At 51.6% G+C, this 21,096-nt stretch overlaps 7 protein-coding genes across 7 annotated transcripts; 3 read left to right on the plus strand and 4 right to left on the minus strand.

Annotated features, from left to right (window-relative positions):
* Positions 1 to 1,888: 1,888 nt before the first annotated feature.
* On the minus strand, positions 1,889 to 6,633 carry QC763_0115120 (uncharacterized protein; the record flags this gene model as incomplete). The annotated part of the gene is made up of 5 exons (XM_062906530.1): positions 1,889 to 5,581; positions 5,631 to 5,939; positions 5,987 to 6,046; positions 6,115 to 6,415; positions 6,464 to 6,633. 5 exons carry the CDS (start codon positions 6,631 to 6,633, stop codon positions 2,171 to 2,173), a joined length of 4,251 nt encoding a protein of 1,416 aa, XP_062761267.1. The 3' UTR covers positions 1,889 to 2,170.
* A 299-nt stretch (positions 6,634 to 6,932) lies between these two features.
* On the plus strand, positions 6,933 to 8,107 carry QC763_703540 (uncharacterized protein; the record flags this gene model as incomplete). The annotated part of the gene is made up of 1 exon (XM_062915352.1): positions 6,933 to 8,107. Exon 1 carries the CDS (start codon positions 6,944 to 6,946, stop codon positions 8,105 to 8,107), a length of 1,164 nt encoding a protein of 387 aa, XP_062761268.1. The 5' UTR covers positions 6,933 to 6,943.
* A 3,960-nt stretch (positions 8,108 to 12,067) lies between these two features.
* Positions 12,068 to 14,235, plus strand: QC763_703520 (uncharacterized protein; the record flags this gene model as incomplete). Its single annotated transcript, XM_062915351.1, has 2 exons — positions 12,068 to 12,355; positions 12,411 to 14,235. The coding sequence occupies exons 1-2, from the start codon at positions 12,114 to 12,116 to the stop codon at positions 14,233 to 14,235; spliced, it is 2,067 nt and encodes a 688-aa protein (XP_062761269.1). The 5' UTR covers positions 12,068 to 12,113.
* Positions 14,236 to 14,237: 2 nt separating this feature from the next.
* QC763_0115150 (uncharacterized protein) lies at positions 14,238 to 15,230 on the minus strand (the record flags this gene model as incomplete). Its single annotated transcript, XM_062906531.1, has 2 exons — positions 14,238 to 15,133; positions 15,191 to 15,230. 2 exons carry the CDS (start codon positions 15,228 to 15,230, stop codon positions 14,286 to 14,288), a joined length of 888 nt encoding a protein of 295 aa, XP_062761270.1. The 3' UTR covers positions 14,238 to 14,285.
* Positions 15,231 to 15,326: 96 nt separating this feature from the next.
* QC763_0115160 (uncharacterized protein) lies at positions 15,327 to 16,143 on the minus strand (the record flags this gene model as incomplete). Its single annotated transcript, XM_062906532.1, has 3 exons — positions 16,020 to 16,143; positions 15,657 to 15,957; positions 15,327 to 15,596 (listed from the first exon to the last, which is right to left on the minus strand). Exons 1-3 carry the CDS (start codon positions 16,100 to 16,102, stop codon positions 15,327 to 15,329), a joined length of 654 nt encoding a protein of 217 aa, XP_062761271.1. The 5' UTR covers positions 16,103 to 16,143.
* On the plus strand, positions 16,091 to 19,253 carry QC763_703490 (uncharacterized protein). Its single transcript, XM_062915350.1, has 4 exons — positions 16,091 to 16,379; positions 16,436 to 18,026; positions 18,100 to 18,274; positions 18,335 to 19,253. The coding sequence occupies exons 1-4, from the start codon at positions 16,369 to 16,371 to the stop codon at positions 19,180 to 19,182; spliced, it is 2,625 nt and encodes an 874-aa protein (XP_062761272.1). The 5' UTR covers positions 16,091 to 16,368; the 3' UTR covers positions 19,183 to 19,253.
* Positions 19,214 to 20,926, minus strand: QC763_703480 (uncharacterized protein). Its single transcript, XM_062915349.1, has 2 exons — positions 19,804 to 20,926; positions 19,214 to 19,748 (listed from the first exon to the last, which is right to left on the minus strand). Exons 1-2 carry the CDS (start codon positions 20,588 to 20,590, stop codon positions 19,288 to 19,290), a joined length of 1,248 nt encoding a protein of 415 aa, XP_062761273.1. The 5' UTR covers positions 20,591 to 20,926; the 3' UTR covers positions 19,214 to 19,287.
* Positions 20,927 to 21,096: the final 170 nt, after the last annotated feature.

Below are 21,096 nucleotides of genomic sequence, written 5' to 3' on the forward strand. Positions count from 1 at the left end.
GCCGTTGGTTCCGGATACTCCCCTCTCCTTGCCCGGCCTCGGGTCTGGGGCAACTCTCCCTTTCGCCGCTTCCTTCATCTTGCTCCGATTCGCCGTCTGCTCCTACGTCTACCGTGGACCCTGTAATATCTGCTGTTTCCCCTGTTTCTGCTGCTCCTGCGGCTTTCAAACGGCACGTCTGCCATATCTACGCCACCGCCGACTTCCACGATTCGGTGTACCGCTCCATCATCTGGCCCTTCTGCTCTTCGTGGAACGGCTTATCGTTCGAATCACCACCTGCCTCCCGTCTGCGCCGGCGGTGTCGCTCGTACGTGCCGGCGCGACTTCAAATAACAGCTGTAACGCGCCGGTCTGGCCGAATCGCTGGCAACAGATGCTATCGATCCACGCTTCGCCTTCGCCACCGGGTGCAACGGTGCCGGGCTTCCCACCGCGCGCGCGCGCGCCCGTTCACCCATCCGTGTACGTCACGGCAATGCATTTGGATGCCATACCTCGTTCGCCGAATATACCCGCACGGGCCGCCGTCGGAGCCGGTCAACAAACACATCTTGCCGTCCGTCCAAACTGGCAAATCCGAAACGGCGGCATCTTCTCGGCCAGGAAACCGGATGCCGTTAATATCTATGATAAAACGCTTTCTTTCTCCAACTACAACGCCCGTTCGACGATTTGCCGCCGCTCCGGGTTTGGCAAATAACGGTGTTGTGTGTTAACGTGTGTCCGAACCGAACCGGGCAATACGGCGTGGTGGCACGACCTTCAAATGACAACCCGCTGCTGGCGTGACAACATGAACGTTTCGTCAAATGCATGTATTTTGTGACGTATGTGTATGTGATGGCTTGGGATTTGCACGGGATGCACTTTTAGGAGGGATGGGGAGGGTGAACGGATTGCAATGCTTCTAATGTTCCTCTCTTCTGTGGATTTTCCTCGGGCCTTAATATAAATATTATATGGAAATCCCTGTTGGTAGTTCCCACCCTAGCTGATGATTGCCGGGAAACGGGATGGGCGTTTGGCTTGAAGCTTGGCTTTGTTTTTTTCACCCTTTTTTCACCCCTTTTCTTTTGTTTTTCCCTTGGTGGTGTGGCCCGTGCGTTAACCCCAACTTTCCGCGTTAACCCCATCTCTGCGTACACCGCGAACACGACGTCGGCGGACGATAGAAAAGACGGATTTGGTATTGCAGTAAGGGAGCAAACTATGGGAGCCAGATGGAAGTGCTATGGTGCCAAGACGAGCGAGCACATCGCAGGATGCAATGTGCTAGGAGTGATCGGGCTCATAGTTGGACGAGCACTTGAATGAAAGGAAAGATATATATACGAAGGAACTAGATAGCTTGTAGCTAGTTCCGGAGTATGCAATCACAGCTTGTATTCACGGCATCTTGTGCTTACATTGTGTGACGATCCCCTGTCCAGAACCTCTGAAAGGGAAACCGGTTGAAGGCGAACTACTAGATAATGGATCGGTGCAGCTAAACAGTGCACAACAAGATGTCTCAATGTAAAAACTCAGGATACCGTGAATACAAGGTGATTGCATACTGCGGAACCATCTACAAGCTATCTAGTTCCTTGATATATATAGGCCTAATGCCAAGACCTGGATCATTCTGTTTCTTTGTGGATCATGACTGACTCCCAAGGATCATTCATGATCTCCTCATGCCCTGGATGATCCACTTCCTATTGGTCTATTCTCCTCTCCTCTGATTGGTCACCGCGTCTCTGCTTCCCAATTTGTTGTTCTTTTCAGGTGTCCACATCATATTCGTAACACATTGAGACATCTTGTTGTGCACTGCTTAGCTGCACCGATCCATTATCTAGAAGTTCGCCTTCAACCGGTTTCCCTTTCAAAGGTTCTGGACAGAGGATCGTCACAACAAGGGATCGTCACATTTTGGCAAACCAGTAAGAACCTCTGGAAGAATCCTCAACTTTAGAGGTCTCTGAAACTACCTGAACAGAGATTGAGGATGAAAAACTTCTGAAAGAACCTCTGAAAGCTTCAAGCCACAACGCCCATAACGCCCACAGGTGCGAAGAAAAGAACCTTCTATCACCGCGCACTGGCCAACACGCTCAGCCATATTAGGTAAGATAAGATAGGATGCAGCATTCGATTACGCCGACACATGAAACAAAAACCCATTCTAACTACTCCACTTAGCTACGGTGGCCAGAGACTTTAGTGTGTATGGATGCTCGTCGCCAAGCACTCGCTGCTGAGCTTGAGCACAGTTCTTCATCAGTGCTAAAGCGTCTGCGTGTCGTCCTTGGCTTTTCCAAGTAAAAGCGAGGTTAGCCATGCTCGTCAGCGTATTTGGGTGATCGGCCCCAAGCTTGGTCTTGCTTGTCTCCACCACCTGCACCTCCAGCTTCTCGGCCTCCTCCCACCGGCCCTGGTTGCTATATGTCGACGCTAGGTTGGCCATGCTCGCCAGCGTAGAAGGGTGATCGGCCCCAAGCTTTATCTTACTCGTCTCCATCACCTGCACGTTCAGCTTCTCGGCCTCCTCCCACCGGCCCTGGTTGCTATATGTCGACGCTAAGTTGGCCATGCTCGCCAGCGTAGAAGGGTGATCGGCCCCAAGCTTGGTCTTCCGAGTCTCCATCACCTGCACAAACAGCTTCTCGGCCTCCTCCCACCGGCCCTGGTTCCAAAATGTCGACGCTAGGTTGGCCATGCTCGACAGCGTATCTGGGTGATCGGCCCCAAGCTTGGTCTTGCTCGTCTCCATCACCTGCACCTCCAGCTTCTCGGCCTCCTCCCACCGGCCCTGGTTGCTATATGTCGACGCTAGGTTGGCCATGCTCGTTAGCGTAGAAGGGTGATCGGTCCCAAGCTTGGTCTTCCGAGCCTCCATCACCTGCACAAACAGCTTCTCGGCCTCCTCCCACCGGCCCTGGTTCCAAAATGTCGACGCTAGGTTGGCCATGCTCGACAGCGTATCTGGGTGATCGGCCCCAAGCTTGGTCTTGCTCGTCTCCATCACCTGCACCTCCAGCTTCTCGGCCTCCTCCCACCGGCCCTGGTTGCTATATGTCGACGCTAGGTTGGCCATGCTCGCCAGCGTAGAAGGGTGATCGGCCCCAAGCTTGGTCTTCCGAGTCTCCATCACCTGCACAAACAGCTTCTCGGCCTCCTCCCACCGGCCCTGGTTCCTATATGTCGACGCTAGGTTGGCCATGCTCGTTAGCGTAGAAGGGTGGTCGGCCCCAAGCTTGGTCTCCCGAGTCTCCATCACCTGCACGTTCAGCTTCTCGGCCTCCTCCCACCGGCCCTGGTTGCTATATGTCGACGCTAGGTTGGCCATGCTCGCCAGCGTAGAAGGGTGATCGGCCCCAAGCTTGGTCTTCCGAGTCTCCATCACCTGCACAAACAGCTTCTCGGCCTCCTCCCACCGGCCCTGGTTCCTATATGTCGACGCTAGGTTGGCCATGCTCGTCAGCGTATCTGGGTGATCGGTCCCAAGCTTGGTCTTCCGAGTCTCCATCACCTGCACAAACAGCTTCTCGGCCTCCTCCCACCGGCCCTGGTTCCAAAATGTCGACGCTAGGTTGGCCATGCTCGTTAGCGTAGAAGGGTGATCGGCCCCAAGCTTGGTCTTCCGAGTCTCCATCACCTGCACGTTCAGCTTCTCGGCCTCCTCCCACCGGCCTTGGTTGCTATATGTCGACGCTAGGTTGGCCATGCTCGTCAGCGTATCTGGGTGATCGGTCCCAAGATTGGTCTTGCTTGTCTCCATCACCTGCACCTCCAGCTTCTCGGCCTCCTCCCACCGGCCCTGGTTCCTATATGTCGACGCTAGGTTGGCCATGCTCGTCAGCGTATCTGGGTGATCGGTCCCAAGCTTGGTCTTGCTTGTCTCCATCACCTGCACCTCCAGCTTCTCGGCCTCCTCCCACCGGCCCTGGTTCCTATATGTCGACGCTAGGTTGGCCATGCTCGCCAGCGTAGAAGGGTGATCGGCCCCAAGCTTAGTCTTCCGAGCCTCCATCACCTGCACGTTCAGCTTCTCGGCCTCCTCCCACCGGCCTTCGTCGTAATATATTTTTCCTATCGTCGCCCCGATGAAACTTGGATATCTCAAAAAATACTCCCGTTCCTGGACATTATCCCCATCAATATCTGGCAAGTGTCCAACTAGATGTCGACGGAACTCAGGCTGTTCCTCCTCGATGTTCTGATAGCACGCTGCCAAAACAAATACCATATACCACTGCCGCCATGGCCAGCTTCGGTGGCTTAGCATTGCCCGCCACCGAACCAGGCCATGCATAGTCACGCCAGCCCACCCCTGGTCGACTCGCTGCAATAAGCTATAACGGAGCAGTAGACGGCAGCCCTGCTGATATCGAAAATCATCCCATTTGTCTCCAGCGAGTGGAAGGAATTGCTGCAGTTCAAAGGGCATCCTTTCGCTCTCCTCTTCCCCCATATTAGCCTTGACTTTTTCCATGCCAAGACTGGCCAGACGAAACATCTCATCCTGGATAATACCACCCTTAAAATGTGCAAGAAACGTCAGCAATACATCAGGTCGCAGGCCTTTATTTTCCATCGCGATTTTCTCGAGCGTGGTGTCCCATACTGTCCACACCGTCTTGTCCGTCGCCAATAACCCTCTAAAAAAGTCCATCTGGAGGAGCTCGTCGCGGTGCCTCTCATAGTCCGCGAGGTATCGCTGCAAAGCCTTGTCAGAAGGAGAATGGCTACCGATATAGGCGCCAGCAATATCAATGGCAAGTGCTAAGAATTCCAGCTTTTTCACCACCCTATCACAGTCGTCTTTGATGCCCCCAGGGGCCAGCTCTTCGTCGAGTTGCAGATGTCGGAGGAGAAGCGCCCTCCCTTCCGGTGGCGACATGTCGCCAACACGGACCAATTCGCAGGTCCCGCCGACTAACTTGGTACTTTGCTCGTCTCGGCTGGTAATAATAACCCTTCCTCGGTTTCCCCTCGGCATGACCTTCTGGATACCCCAGCTAACGTCGTCGGCATTGTCCACAATCAATAGCCATTCGTCATCCGCCTCACTTCGCTCGCAAAGCCATCTAAGTACTGCCCGGACCCCTGCATCCGTAATAATCGATCCTTGGTTTTCGCCGCCCTCCACGGTGAGTCCCAGCTCCGCAGCACATATCTTGAAACTAGATCGTACTCTCTCCTCGTCCGTCGCGTCTATCCAGAGAATCGGGTTGTAATCATGTTTGTGCTTCTCGGCATAGTCCAGCGCTAGCTGCGACTTACCAACACCGCCCAATCCGTAAACAGAGACTGCATATGGGACGCTTGCTTTTTCATGCCTTATATGCAACTTCTGCTCGAGTTCCGCCGATAGTCCGACCCGCTCCGTATAGGTACCTACCCTCCCGAGCGGTACAGCGTAGTGATGCTTCACCGGCCGAGCGGAGGCTCTGATTGATTCGGTAAGTTTCGAAAGTATTGACTGATAGCTTTCGTTCTTAGACGCAAATTTGTTGAGCCCATAGTGATCGACCGATAGCCCAATGTTTCGAACATTCCGGCCCTCATATGTGGCGGATTGCTCATGGACACACTGTGTCTGCTATTAGCGCTCCATCCATGCTAGCATCCGACATACTTACAAATCGCTCTAGCCGAACGAACCATAGCCGAAGAATACGTGTCGGCCGCTTTTCAAAGAAGTTAAACACACGCAAATCGTGTGGAGCCACCGCCATAAAATCCTTATGCAAGTCGTATAGCGAAAATGAATCATACTCCAAATCGGCCAGGATTGACGGGTTCGACCCGAGAGGCTGGAGGCCCTTTGCCGCAAGCCAACCCCATAGGCCGAAACTGGTCCCGCGATGCGGCGTACCCAGGAAGATAATTGTTTGAGCATGCTCCGCGACGTGGCCAAAGTCTCGACTAGCTCGGGCTTGAACAAGTGCCTTCTAGAAGTTAGGCGCGTCGTTATCACAAGTGGTTTCTAGCTTACCCGTTTAACCACGAGCCCCCCAAAACTATGTGCTACAAAGATCAAGCTCCGGCTTTGCTCCTAGAGTTGGAGCGCGTTAGCAGTGCCCCAAGAGTCGAGTCCAAAGCTGGGTCTATCTTCACACCCACCCTCTCGGACATCCGGATCCCTCCAATATGCTCAAGCAGTTCATTCCCAAGGTTTGTCAACCGTGTGTGCACCGCATCCCTCTTCCAGTATGAATCGTAGTTGTAAAAGAATAGGCGGACATCTCTGCTGACCGCCGGAAGGAGGTCACTAGGGAGAAAGTCGCTGACCCAGTTCACAAACTGTTCGTTGTCCGTCGCCGCTTCTTCAGGTATATCGGCCGTCGTCGCTTGTCTCGTCGCATGTTTCGTCGCCCGCCATGTCGAGTCGGGGTTGGACCCTAGGCCGTGTACAAAGATAATACTGCCTCTGTCAGAAAGCTTCACTCGTAGTAGCGCTAGAGGTGCTTACTCAATCCCGTCCGCCCTCGTCGGTAAACCACTGGCGCACGCTGGAACGAGCTCAAATCTTGATTTCGGAGCTTGGTCGGAGTTGAGTCGGCTGGGGATGCTCTTCGTGGCCTGGTAGTAGAGGACTGCAATCGAGAGCAGGAAGATGACCAGGTATATAGCTAGGCCCATCGCGGCTCGGCTAGCTTCGTCCTATGGGCCGGTACCCATGCGGTCGCGGTGGGGATGACGGGTGTGAGGAGTGTAGTGGTGCTAGCACTAGGCTTGTAACAATAGGCAAATATGGTTTAATTTCAACTCATAAAAAGGTCCTCGGTGGTCACAGGCCGTGTCACTTCTCTTTTATGCTTCACAGAGTGGTTCTGGGTGAGCGGGGTAGGGCCGATACAAAATGATATATAGGGCGAAATACAGGCCAATGAACATCTTCGTTTGGTCAAACAGAGGCGGCTGTGTGGCAAGTCGTTACGGATCCAATCAGATGAAGGCCTGCAATATGCACAGCCCCGCGGATCTGTGGTTTGGTGAAATTCCCCTCACAAAGACGCCCTTGGACATGTCCGCCGCTCAGCTTAACCGTCAAAAATACCAAATGTCTAGTTATTCCCATATTCCTTTCCCTCCATCCTCCGCTCCGAACAGAGATCGTCTCAGCCCTTACGATGAAGTGACTGTTCAGAATGCGCAATCCGAGCCAGATAATAAGGCGGGGCCTATAACGCATGTTCCAGGAGAGCCCGCTGTCAGACTAATCCCCGACCAAGTCCGCATTCATATCTCGAGTCACCTGGATACTCCGCTCCTCGATGAGCTTTACGAACATCTCTGGCTTATTGCGAGGAAATGCGGTCGAAACATCGACCCGCTCCATACACAAAAGGTCAAAGGTCGAAGCATTGTCCCTACCGAGGATCCTAGACTCCATCTCACCTGGCACCGGGACAGGATCTATATAAAGCCTGTTCCAGTCTTCCTTCTCAACTATCAATTTTGGACAACATATCTACAGACCGCGACGCAGAACTCATCTTGTGGGATGCCCGAAGAGTTGGGCTTCGACAGCTCGATTGCGACTGGATTCTTGCGGACATATGCTTTGCTCGTGCCGCACCGTCTGGATTTCGAATTAGCGAAAGAGGCCCACCTTATCCCTGGCGACGTGGAGAACTGGCTTCAATGGTCGAAATTCATCAGCCATTTCTATCACCTCTCTGATGAGAACGTTGCGAGGCGATATCACTACGGACAGCTGCGCCTCTCGTGGCTGAACTGGGCCGTCCGCATGTTCCGCCCACAGCACGCGCGAACTTGGTGGTTCTACGAGGTCCCGCATTGGTCTATCACCGCTTTTATGTCGAGAGCGACCGTACCTCTACTGTTCTTGTTTGCCGGTATATCCCTCGCTCTGTCATCAATGCAAGTTGCACTCTCGGTGCCGACAGACGACCCGTGGTTTCATGGACTAGGAGAGTCTAAATTACAAAATATCGGCCGGGCGTTCTGGGTATTCTCTATTGCTGTAATACTGGGTTGGGCAGCTATAGGGGCCCTCTTACTCGGCATTCCAACTGCTATCCTGGTGTGGCAAGTTTCATGGGGGTTTATGAGAGAGAAGAGACGACGGGCGGGCACTTCTGCGGGGTAAAATTCTTTATGGATGCAGAATGTAATGGTCTTAAGGTAGTGTATTACAACGAGCTGGGCCATCTCTACGAGTACACTGAGCTTGGAGAAGAAAATAAAAGGAGAAGATTTGACATTATGAGCATTTAATATTTCACGAAGGACAAGGCTACTAATAGTAGATTATTATATGATCGTTGATTTTAGGGTGTAGAAAGAAAGGAAAAAATGGCCTAACGACCGATAACTGGGAAGGTATATAAATAAGTGATTGCTTTGTCTGGTTAAAACTTTGTAGAACCTCTGTAAATTCGTCGTTCTCTGCTTCCTGTAGCTATCCTTTTAGCGTTCGGGGCGGGCCAGCCTTGTCCGAATTCTCATGGTAAAACCGCCGTAAAAGGTTTGGTGAATATTTGAAGTCGCTTGCCGGGTTCTATTCCGTGTCCGGTGTAACGGGCTGAGCCCTGGCATAGACCTCGGCAACCCTCGGCCCTAATGAAGCTATTCCTAGAACGCGCAGACCACTATTCCAGAACCCTTCTATCATCGCGCACTGGCCAACACGCCCAGCCATATCAGAGGCTCATGTTGTCAAACCTTCTCTTTCTCTTTTCTTTTCTTCTCTAAGTTCAGTGTACTCGTAGAGTGGCCTAGCTAGTTGCAATACACTGCCTTGAGGCCGTTACATCCGGGTCCTAGCCTTTCCACTGAGCTTGGTACTACGATTTCCCGTGGTGGGTACGGCTGGCGAGGATCTTTGAGGCTTTATACTCGGATCTACCAGTAGATTTCATTGGCTCTCCTGGCGGGTTTTCTGACGCTTTGCTTGAGCTGCCTGTCGCGGTGGAGATTTGACGATAGTGTCCTTGGCAAAGTTCACGCACCCTCTGATCAGTTGGGTAAACTTCTGAGCGTCTTCTTGGGTCTTGCGTTCACTTCGAGGTAAATCAGTCCATTCCTTGGTTCGCACTTGCCAGTTAAACTACATCCTCGTCGGGAAGCCGAACAATACTTCCTGCTCTCTACCAGAAGAGTGTTTAGGGTATTCTGGATATCTGTGAGCCATTGTCCTTCTCCAGGTATTCTTCCAGTATCCACTCCTAAAAACGAGTTGTTGCTCTTTGATCAGGACCCTTCCAGATGTGTGGGGTCCCACCGGTTCGTACCGTAGGACTTTTTCCTGCCGGTGATGATCATTTCGTTGCGATGTTACACGCCTGGCAGTTGTTTTCTTCTTGAGTTTTTTCGCCTCTCATGTTGAATGCTCCTCAAACTAGTGGTTTACCCTCAGGAAGAAGTCTGCCAAGACGGTCCACAATTATTAACACCTTAGCACGTATATTAACATGGCTTACTCCAACCGTCCCACAAACTCCGATATATCTCTTCGGATTTACGGTTTTCGATCCACTACTTGGCGCTATGCATCTGCCCTTGCCAGGTTGCAAGGAAGCCTTGCAAAGCCAAGCTCCCGGTTTCCTTGCAAGGAGTCCAGCCGCCAAAAATGACTCTGTGTGAAGTAGAAGCCAGTTTTGGAGGCAGATAACGTCCACCTATAGTTCAAGATCGTGCTCTCAGAGCTGCTTCGAGAGCCTAACCATATAGTGGTGTAAGAATCTGAAAGCGTGGGTTCTTGTTTGCATTAAAATTAAAAACCATTTATTGCCTCAATAGAGGCAGCGGTTTTTTATGTTACCTATGTCAAAACAGAAAAGCTCTTTCTGGCTTCAGCCAAGGAGACCATCGCTGCCTACACAGGCAAAATGAAAAGGTCGTTTCTGGCTTTTCATATGACCAGTGTGAAAATGTGATCTTCCATACAGTGCTCAATCAAGTTGGGAACAATCCAAGTTTTCGGTGATCCCGGATGCAGGAACGGGAGAAGACTTGCCTGATTTCAACTAACTCAGAAACTGACTTAAATAGAGACATTATTTCCCTGTTACAGCTTTTATACCTAACATTACCTTAAACGGAATATTTAGTAATATAGCTAGGGATATTTTTTAGTAACTCCACCAAAAACCCCCCTGCAGTACTAATAACAATTATCGTGGAATAGGTATATATTCCAGAAACAGCTCTGCCATGGTCTACCTCCAGCCTGCTCTCAGGTGGATTCAATCATTGCTCACCGTGCTCGGGGTTTGCTCACCCTGCTCAGGACCTTGCTCACCATGCTTAGGGCCTTGCTCACCGTGCTCAGGGCCTGCTCAGGCTCTCGTTCCCCCTGCTCAGGAGATCTCCACTTCTGTTCAGGTTAAAGCGGCGACTGCTCAGGTCCCAAAACGGATAATAGAAATCGCCCATGTCCAAATTCCGATATTGTTCTGGCTGTTCCAAAACCATCTATAGACTGCTTGGCGTCAGCGAGCCTTGATGCCAATCCAGCACCAACAAGCCAGTGCCTGGCTCGTGCAACGTGGCCATCGCCATTCGGAGCGTCGGAATTAGATTTGGACGAAAGGAGAAAACGATAAAAGATGGAGAGAAGGTGTTATTCAGCACTTTGATGATGGTGTTTGATTTTGAAGGTATATCCAGCTGTAGACTGCTCACTCAACTTCAATTCCAGTATCCACCACCAGTTTCAGCAACCGCATTCCGACTCTCACCAAGATGAAGTTTTTCACCACAATTACACTAGCAGCAACTCTCTTCACCCAGTCCACTGTCTCTCTGACCAAGTGGGATGACTGGGCCCATGGAAGAGTCGCCCTTGAAGACGTCTCAATACACTTTCGCTATGCCGGCAGTGGCCCCCCTTTGCTTCTCATTCATGGCAACCCTCAGTATAGCTTGACGTGGCAGTGGATTGGTCCCGTCCTTGCCGAATCCTTCACTGTCATCGCCCCGGATAACCGCGGAGCTGGGATTCGTCCATCCCACCAGACGGCAACTACAGTGCCACCGCGAGCGCTGCCGACCTCAAAGGTGTACTCGACTTTCTCAACATCACCGAGACCTACGTGTTCTCCCACGACAAGGGCGCAGGCATGGCAGTTGCCCTCGCCATTCAATACCCATCGCTTGTGAAGAGACTGGGTGAATATGTCCTGCCCGGCTTTGGATACGAGGCAGCTTCAGCCCCTGGGCCGTACTGGGACCTGTATGGAAACTGGCAATTGGCTTTCTTCAGCGTCCCAGACGCAGCCGACTTCTTCATTTGAGGTCGTGAAAGAGAGATGCTTTCCTGGTATTTCTATCACGGCAGCTATTCGGGTGGATCGTCCATTTCGGAGGAGACGTTGAGTAGATATGCGACCTCCATCTCCAAGCCGGGGTACCTCCGGGCCATGTTCGGACCGTTCGAGAGCAGGATCGTGGCCGATGACGCAAAGTTCTTTACATCCACCATTGGGAAGAAGAAGCTGACTGTCCCGACACTTGCTCGGGGAGGCGAGGCGCTGATGTCTTTCCTCACACGGCCCGCATTTGAGAATCTTACCGAGACTCTGGAAGTTGATATTGTGCTCAAAGCAGGACACTGGATCGGTGAGTCTTCCTCATGACATGATGTTCTGGTAGATTAGTTGACTGGCACGTAAACAGTTGATGAGAACCCCATGTGGGTCGCCAACCATGTCGCCAGCTACCTTGCCAAAGACACATCTCCCTTGCCAGTTGCGAACCTTTCAAGCCTGACGAACCAAGTGACGTTGACTGTGGGTCTTTACGGGACCCTGAGAAACTTTGCTTTGGCTGGGGGGATATTCTGTAGTGTCTTGGCTGTCGCTGGCTAATCGTTAGTGGGTGTTTTCTTGGGGTGGTTGATGGTCTAGGCAGCACCAAAACAGGCAAGATTCAGGGGGTGTCAGCAAATGAGGGAGCCTGGTTGGCGCCACCTAGTTCGGTATCCTTTGCGCAAGCTGAAAGCTAGATGGTCAAAGGGACGCGCAATCGTCAAATCTGTCTTTTTGTTTACCTTGTATAAACACTCGCGCATAATCTCTTCTTCTTTTTCCCTCACCATCAATGAACCGGGACTTCCGCTTTTGAACCGGGATTTCAACTTTGATTTGTAACCAATGTCGTCCACTCAAGAAATGGCTTCGAAAAATGACCGACCTGACCATGAATTTTGGAATGCCTTCATCCACGGCACTCTGCTTCCATGGCGTCACAGGGACTATGTTCGGGCTGCCTACATGACCATTCTTCTCCACGAAAATAGAGATCGCGGTCTCCTCGAGATAGCCAGCGACTTCGCCGCCAACATGCTTTCGCTGAAGCAGCGGGCGTCCCGGTTGAACCATCAGCCTGAGTCACGGTGAGCTTTCCTAGTCGTCACTGTCGTGATCTCAGTATCGTCTAACACTACGCAGAACAGAAACTGTTTTTTGGCTCTATCAAATCAAATCGGCTATTGAGGCTGCGCAAGGATCTTCAACTGATGACAAGCACTTCACACCGCCCTCGTTCGACATGGTGCTCGCTAAACGCCCGGAACTCCTTGACCGCAAGCTGATCGACCAGTACTACAGCGTGTATCTTCAGAACATGTGCTATACTCATCGGTATTATGTTTTACCCAATCTCAAGCCTCTTGAGCCACCCAGAAAAGCTCCAAGGTCTTTCTTTGGGTTCGGCAACAACTCTGCGCCGGAACCTTTTGAGCACGAGCGCTATCTCAATATGGCCTTTGCCATTGTCCAGCGGTATCTGCGCGAGGGTGAAACCCGACGAAGAAGCTGGTTCATCGAGCGAGGGTTTGATGCCCTGCGTCAACAGTTCATGCGTATGAGGGCGCCAGTGGACGCTCGCACTGGGGTCTTTGCTGAAAAGCCATCTTCGGGTTTGGAACCATTTTCAGAAACAAAAGCCTACTTTTATGTCCAGCTTGTTCACATTGCCCTCACCAAGCTCACCACTGGTGGTCACCATGACATGGTTCAAAGAATGCGGTATCAAACGTTCAAACGACTCTTCGGCATCGAACCCAACATCTGGAAGAAACACTACAGCGCGAAACGATGGACGAGTTTCAAAGCCCTCGGGGGTTTCCAGCCACCTGATCTCAAGCCCCTCCCGGATACCATTGACGCTTCGTACAACAAGGGCAGCAGCATTTTCCTTACCGCTTTAGGAGGTTCTGGTGGCCCTTCCGATACCGAAGAATCCGTCAAACCCAAATCCTGGGACGACTTGTTTCTCAAAGAAGGCCTCGAACCCGAACTCCCCCTCGAAGAGGTCATCGCCTTCCACCGCTCCATCCTCCTCGAAGACGCCAAATCCATCGACCGCACCGCCCCCCTATCCCCCTCCCACCTCCCTACCCCCGCCCACTTGCTCAAATACATATACACCACACTCCTCACCGCCAGCTCCATGGCCACCCTCCCCACCCGCGCAACCCACTGCCTCTCCACCCTCCTCCAGCACGCCCCCCTTCCCAAAACCCACCTAATCTTCTACCTAAACTACCTCCTCAACTTCTGCACCCCAGGCATAGAACTAGCCTACCCAGGCCTCTTCCCCTCGAACAAGACCCCCTCCTGGCAGGGAAAAATCCAGTTCCGTCCCATCACCACCACAACCACCACCAACCCAGAAACGAACAAAACAGAAACAAGACACACCCGGTACCACAACTGCCCTTGTCACAACGGCACGCCGCTTCCTTATTATATTGGTCCATCGGCGTGTGAATACCCCGTTAACTTCCCCTATGAGCACCCACCTCAGTTATACCACGGTTGTTCCTGCCATAAGGAAGAAAAGATTGATCAGGATAAGCTGGCGGAGATTGTGGCGGGGATGTATGCCGAGAGAGAGGCGAGTGAGGTTTGGAAAGGGGGGCAGAGGGATGGAAACACGGGGTTTGGCAAGAAAAAGGTGAGAGATCGGGAGGAGATGTTTGTTGAGTGGGTTAGGCGGTGGCCTGAGTTGGTGTTTGTGGAGTTTTCGCCTGGGGGGGAGAAGAGGGGGTTGGTGGAGATTTGGGAGGGGAGGGAAAGGGAGATTATTATGTTGATGAGGGAGGAGGATGGGGGGGTGGGGGTTATGGGGGTGGTGCCAGTTGCGGATGGGGAGGGGGAAGAAGAGGGGGAGGGGGATGAGAAGACTGTGGCTGGGGATCGGGAGGTGAGGAGTGGAGACGAGGAGGATTGGGAGCTGTTGAGTCAGGCTGGGACGCTGTATGAGAAATGATTGTGGGATAAGACAGTTTTTCGCCATTGAATGAAATTTGGCAGGCTCGTTTATGTCAACCGTAATGTTCGTCTCCCTGATGCTCTGCTTCGAATACCGTTCATGCCTGCCCCCCGTCGGCTTTGTGTGCCCGACCTGGGACCCGTGACAGCGTTATTTGAAGGTGCTTTGATAACAAGATGATCACGTCGGTCCTCCGCAGATACCACAGGCCTGTTGGTCACCAGAATCACTCTCAGTCTCGTCTTTGCCCCTCTTTGATCCAGCTGTCCAAACATTCTGGATGCAGCTTCCATCCAAGGAAACTCTTCCGCAATGTCAACGTCGATGACAATGTACAAATTGGCCACAGAGGCCAGTAGGCTTGCCAATATCAACCAATAGTCCTCTACCGTGACAGCTCTGTAGAAGCGTGTGCAGGCATTTGCTGCATCGAGCTCAGTCAGGACGGTCCCTGGAAGTTGCATTACCTGTAAGATCAGGTATTTCATCACCGAAGTAACTGGCACCTGCTTGGACTCGTAGTGTGGGATTTTCAGCGCCCATATAACTGGAATGTTGGAAGAGCGGAGAAGTGTCAGTGTCGATATGATCAGACCTCGGGTCTGGTCTCTCGAGTGATAGCCACCGCGAATGAGCGCCAAAGATCTGAGCTTCGAGGCGGATGAGAACGCCGTCAACTTGGAACTAGCCCAATCGAATGTGCATAAAAAGGCACCTCGGCCAGCTCTCTCAGTTACCCTCTGAAGAGCTATGTTGCGTCTGTATGTTGTTTCTGGTTCCGGAAGGAGGTGATACTCCGCGGCTTGCCGAAGAGACTGACAAATTTGAGCAAACTGCAAATCGTTCAGACGGCAGTTGGTATCAATGAAGCTGTTGATTGCCCTACTTTCCAATCCTACTGCTTGGTTAACGATATTATCTCTCATGACTCAACGAGGATGGGAAAAACAACTCACGATTATGGCCTTCAGCTCTTTCACCTCCTCATGCATAATGGTAAGTTGGGAGCCTTCATTATCGATTTTGCGGTGAATCTCCCTTTGCTCGGCTTGTGAGCCAGAAGCGCTCAGGGTCTCAATCAGCTCAGATCACTCTTTAATGTTTTCCAAAAGATCGGCATATCGCAGTTCAGATGGGCGGGACAATGAGTGCCAGATGTGCTTCAGCTTCCCTTCCTCGTACCATCTTTTGCTTCGTACCAAGAACTTGATAATGTTGGCATATAGCTCAGCGACGGCACGCTTCATGCGTTTGGTAGGATAAAGAATAAGTGATAGCTCTGCACGAGGGAGAATCGATCCAATCTGGCAAAGACCCTTGGCGAGGGTAGAACATGCATTTTCGTGATTGACAAACGCCTGGACGATCAGTTAGTCGACATTCTTTCAGTCAATGGTAAACAGAAAACTGAAACATACAACAAACAAGAACTTCATGGCACCCCAAGCCAAAGAAACATACTCCGGGTTGTGTTGAATGAGACATTTCATCACATTGTCGTAGTGGCAGAGGAGATTAGAGAATTTGGTCAAGTACTCTCTAGTCTTTGATTTGACTCGAAGGGACTCGTACTTTTGCTGCGTTTCGGCCAGCGTAGCTTGAAGCTCTGCAAAGCCATGTGAACGAGATATGAATTGGCGCTTGTCTTGATCTTTGGTGAGATGGTCACGGTAGATGCAAATCGCTTCTTCAAACGCATCTGTAGCTGGGTCCAAGCTTCTACTCAATGGTTAGAATCACATATGATCGTAATGGTAATTTGGGGTACCTGGGGAACAAACCCATCATCCACGTCAGCATTGAACCACTCAGTGAATGAAAAGCCACCGCGTCCAGAGACGCTTAAAGTGGTAGAGGTGGACATGAAAGGAGGATTGATTGTGCATGAGTTGAAGAACTTGATCGACAGAAGACAGAAGGCAAGGAGCATCTGCCAGGCGGAGAGGTTGCCTGCAAAAGCGCTGCGATTCTCACGTGATTTTCTCTGTTGGCTGCCACACCTTTCCCCTCTTTTCAAACGCAGGTATGCCTACGAGAGGTGCCAAGGCAGACTTCCTCGTCGCTTCACTACCTCATTACTTCTATTGTTTCAACGACGCCTACATACCTTAGACATCTTCTTGGGCCAGGATGGCGTCTCGGTACGTATTTGTTTCTCGTTGTGTAAGAGCTTTCATGTGACTAAAGAACCGAGTAGACAACGTGGAGGATTCAATCCACCTCCTGGACGACCGATCAGTCAAAGCGGCAGATCTGTGTCCCCTGCCAGGGCGACGTCCCCCGACCACCCTACCGATGACGAGGATGCCCTCCACAGCACTTTCACCATTTCACGGGACAAGACAAGAGAGAGCAACTTCCAAACCCAGCAACTTATTGCCGCAGGACAATCACAGGTACCACAACGGCATAGTCTTAGACCTATGACTTCCGGGGAGTTTACCAGCATGGAGCCACCTAAACATGAAGGTGAAATGCCATACTCTGATGATGAGGCGCCACCACCGCGGAGAACAACCTATGCCAACGGAATACCTGCCGTCCAGAGTTCAAGGTTTGCTCTCCAGCCAGAGCCATCCAAACATTACCAATCTCGTCCGACAAAGTCGAAAACACAACCCCAAAGGCTTGAAGCTGAACAGGAGGGTCTGCCCAAAACCAAGGACGCTACCTCTACTGTGAGTCCTCAGGCTTGCAGCACAGAGGACAAAAAGGACCAATCCGATGACTTGGTGTGGGAAGTGGTATATCGAATCAACAACCAGCATCTCTATCTTGCGCAACCCTACTATTCTGTTGACCACAACGGAGTGAGCTTATTACAGGGCGATTTCGGTCTGACCAGTTTGGCAAGACATTTGGCACGAAAGCCAAACATTGCTTTTGTCGTCTTCCAAGATTATTACACGGTCGATTATTTGGATCAAGCTTCCGGAGCCAGACGGAATGGCCTGGGATATCCTCCCATGGGCCCAGGGATGGGAATGCCTGGGGGAGGGCCCTTAGTATCAACCCCGCCCCGTTCAACACAGCCATCTCCTTGGATCAACGAAACCGTGGGAGAGGCTGAAGACATTGAGACGCCCCCGATATTTTTTGAATCTATTGAACCCGTCACCAAAGGAATGCGGGAGGCTCTGAAAGCCCTGCTTTCTTCCAAAAGTGTGTCCTTCATCCGCCAATCCCTCACCAACCCGCAGAAAGAGCTCGAAGCACCATACTTCTTTTGGTATTTTCTCAGAGATCAACAGGATGCGATCCGTGAGTTGGCAGAGAAACATCAGTCACATCTCAGATTGCTGGGAAAGTACATCGAGAGTGCTTTCGGCAATACCTATCGTCATGTTGACGACCTTCTCAAACTCGGCAAGATTGAACTGAAGTATCTTCCGTTCCTCATCCGACCAGACGAGGTTTTGGTGACAACTATACGGTCATACGTCCGAGGCTACATTGCCAGTGCGATGGTTCAAATGGGGAAGCCCCCCGAACGGAGGCAAACTCCCGGCGTTCCTCCCCCTGCCGTGCAAGAAAACACATTCTTTTACGAGGTGCAGTGCTGGTGCTGGGTTTACAGTGGTTCATCTTTTGTGAGTCGAGACGTAACTCTCCGACTCACAAATGAGCTTGATGAAAACACACTCATGGACGAAGAGATAGAGATCAGGACGCTCTTGGTATATCCTCTCCGGTTCGCTGAAGAGGGAGTCAAAGAGCATCTTGAGGCTGTTGGAAATTTTTGTTGGTCATCTAGAGTGAGGAAGTTAGTGGCCTACTTTGATGGGCATGTAGGTCCTCACCTAACCCCATTCTACTCGACACTGGCTGTGTCACAAGTACACATACCCTAACCTTTCTTAGGAAGCCGAACGCTTCATGATTGACACAGCCACATATCAAAAGCTCCATCCAGGTGGGATGCTTCGCCGAGATCCGGGATGCTTCGTTCTTGGGGAAGACCCGGGGCTCGAGGACAACGATATCTATGCGTTTCCACCAGAGGTCAAAGGCTTCAATCTGCGACGCAAGGCCTGGGGTGAGTAGCACTTGCTTTTTCTTTTGTTACGACTTCATACTAACCTAGGCTATCTCACAGTTGATCTCGATGTTTCAAAGATTATAGAGGTCGAGTGGGACAAAAGAGCGTTTGAGAATCTCGTGCTGAGTGATGTGAAGACCAAGGACTTGATCAAAGCCCTCGTGACAACTCAAGTGGCCGCAGAAAACGGGACTGACATCATCAAGGGTAAAGGGAAGGGCTTAATCCTCCTTTTGCATGGAGCACCCGGTACAGGCAAAACCTTTACCGCCGAAGCCGTGGCTGAGATTACGGAAAAGCCGCTGTACCGCGTGACATGTGGTGATATCGGGACAAGCCCAGAAAACGTTGAGCAATATCTCGAGTCTGTCCTTTACCTTGGCCAGATGTGGGGCTGCGTCGTCCTACTCGATGAAGCAGAGGTGTTCTTGGAGCAGCGTGGACTGGCAGATCTCAACCGTAACGCACTGGTTTCGGTCTTTCTCCGGGTTTTGGAGTATTACGACGGCATTCTCATATTGACGTCCAACAGAGTGGGAACTTTTGACGAGGCATTCAAAAGTCGAATCCAGTTGTCAATTCACTATGATAATCTCAACATACCGCAGCGGAGGAAGATTTGGCGAAACTTTTTGACCCGCCTGAAGGAGATCGACGCCGAGAGTATCGACTCTGAAGACATTTACGACAGTCTGGATGAGTTTGCCAAGATGGACCTGAACGGCCGTGCTATCCGGAATGCGATCACTACGGCAAGGCAGCTGGCAAAGCACAAGAACGAAGTCGTGAGCAGCTCGCATCTGCAGTATGTCATTGAGGTCGCTTCGAGGTTTGATGATTACATCAAGAATGTCCGGGAGGGACTGACGGATGAAGACTTTGCGAGAGACGGGGGTTATCGTTGATTGTTATCCCAATTGGATATTTGATTTATATGGCGATGTTTTTTATTCTATATATGCAGGATGATCTGGACAAGCGTACATGAGTTCCACACTTTAACGACTCTATCACCTATCCACATTCTCCACAGTGGTGGTTCCAGGCTGCTTGTTCGTTGTGCCATAGTCGACCGCCGCATCGGGGTTGGGTACAAGGGCATTCGCACTAGGCGTCGCCTCAGGCGCTGGGAGCGCACTGACCGTCCGGTCCATTCTCCTCCTCCATGGACGATAAACCAACACTGAGCCAATACCCACAACAAGGAAAAGACCGCAAATGCTGGCGCCAATAATCTCGTAGTGGTCACCAATGGCGCCGACACCATCCCAGAAGCTTCCATCTGGTTCAGCAACATGGTCAATCAAGGACAGCCACTGGATCACACCAATGAAGGCAGAGACAAAGACAGTGATGCTTGTAAGTACAATGGAGTAGTAGAGAATGGCGACAATGTCTCTGGAAAAGGCCTTGTTGGTGTATAGGGCCATCATGAGAGCGCCATCGGTAGTGTCGACCATGCACATGCCGGCTAAGACAACAGCGAGTCAGTTAAGTCCCTTAAACTTTGGATATTGCCTTCATACCTGTGAACAAAAGAGGAAAGATCAAAATAACCCAAATGCTCGTCCCCTGGGCAGCCTGAATGCTGGCAATTCCAAGAATGGCAATCTCGGAACTGGTATCAAAGCCAAGCCCAAAGAGCATTCCCAAAGGCAGCATCTTCCATGGTCTGTCAACAGCCTTGAACACACCCCTGAAGACATTCGACAAGAACCCCATCCCCTCAAGCCCCATCTGGTCGCCAATGGGATCAGCGTTGGCCTCCGCATCCGAGTCATAGTCCGGAGCCAGCCTTGCCGCTCTCTGTTCAGCGAGGACTTGCTTCAGCCTTTGAACCAAACGGTAAAGAATCCACCCGTTGGCAATGCACAAAATCAACAGGAACGTCCCGGACACACTCGTCCCGATGATACCACCGATGCGCTCAAAGTCATCGAATTTGTCTCTGACAGCACCGGCTGTGGCCGCGAGGGCGATGCAAGTGACAATGACAATCGTTGAGTGCCCCAAGCTGAAAAACGTTCCCACGGCGACAGGTCGTTGACCAGAGGCGATCAGCCTCCGGGTCATGAGGTCAATGGCGCTGATGTGATCCGCATCGAGGGCATGACGAAGACCGAGGGTGTAGGATAAAACAGCCGGCGAGATAAGCTTAGGGAAGTAGTGCAAGACAACGGCTACACCAGCCCAGACCAATAGGTTGATGACCACGAGGATGCTGATGAGTCGGATGGCAGGGAAGGGGATGGCTTTGAGGGGTCCCTTCTCGTAGACGAGCCGGGGCGAGAAGGAAGGCCAGGATATCGGCATCTTGATCGGGCGGGTAGGTGCCGTGCACTTTTGGCAACGACAACGTAGGTAACTGAGAGGGGGCTATGGTATCAGGAAAAGAGAACAATGATGCATGGGAAAGTTTATGTTTTATGATGATTCATAGACTACCGACATCGCAGCCTCTCAAGAGTTCTCTCGTATATTTCTCGCCGGAAGCTTTGTTAGCTTCCCCTCCCAAGAGTCGTTTCAAGGCATGGTGTTCTCCACCTGGCTGGGGAGGTACATAATCGATAAGCTAATACGCGGTATCGATTTGACAAGCGGTTGGTTTGCTATCAATATTTGTCATGGACGTTATTGGATGGGCTAGCTGTGCAGTGGTTATGGGACTTCGGAAGGAAGCGGTGGTGAGGGTGCACTGGATGGCGGGGTGTTTTGCACTTTTCGGCTGGCGGCTCGCATCGGCAGACGCCGGGTCCCCAGCTCGACGCAGGGATGACAAGCCCAGCTCCACTGTCGGGTGAGTGGGGGGAGTCCGATTT

This window comes from Podospora pseudopauciseta (assembly GCF_035222475.1).
Source record: "Podospora pseudopauciseta strain CBS 411.78 chromosome 7 map unlocalized CBS411.78m_7.2, whole genome shotgun sequence".
Taxonomy (NCBI): domain Eukaryota; kingdom Fungi; phylum Ascomycota; class Sordariomycetes; order Sordariales; family Podosporaceae; genus Podospora; species Podospora pseudopauciseta.

Excerpts from the sequence above, each read along its gene's own strand:
- QC763_703490 (XM_062915350.1), top strand. Across the intron at positions 18,027-18,099 it reads TGGCCTACTTTGATGGGCAT|GAAGCCGAACGCTTCATGAT; the intron begins GTAGGTCCTCAC and ends AACCTTTCTTAG. Across the intron at positions 18,275-18,334 it reads TCTGCGACGCAAGGCCTGGG|TTGATCTCGATGTTTCAAAG; the intron begins GTGAGTAGCACT and ends GCTATCTCACAG.
- QC763_703480 (XM_062915349.1), bottom strand. The coding sequence starts at position 20,590 with ATGCCGATATCCTGGCCTTCCTTCTCGCCCCGGCTCGTCTACGAGAAG. Across the intron at positions 19,749-19,803 it reads CTTTCCTCTTTTGTTCACAG|CCGGCATGTGCATGGTCGAC; the intron begins GTATGAAGGCAA and ends CTGTTGTCTTAG.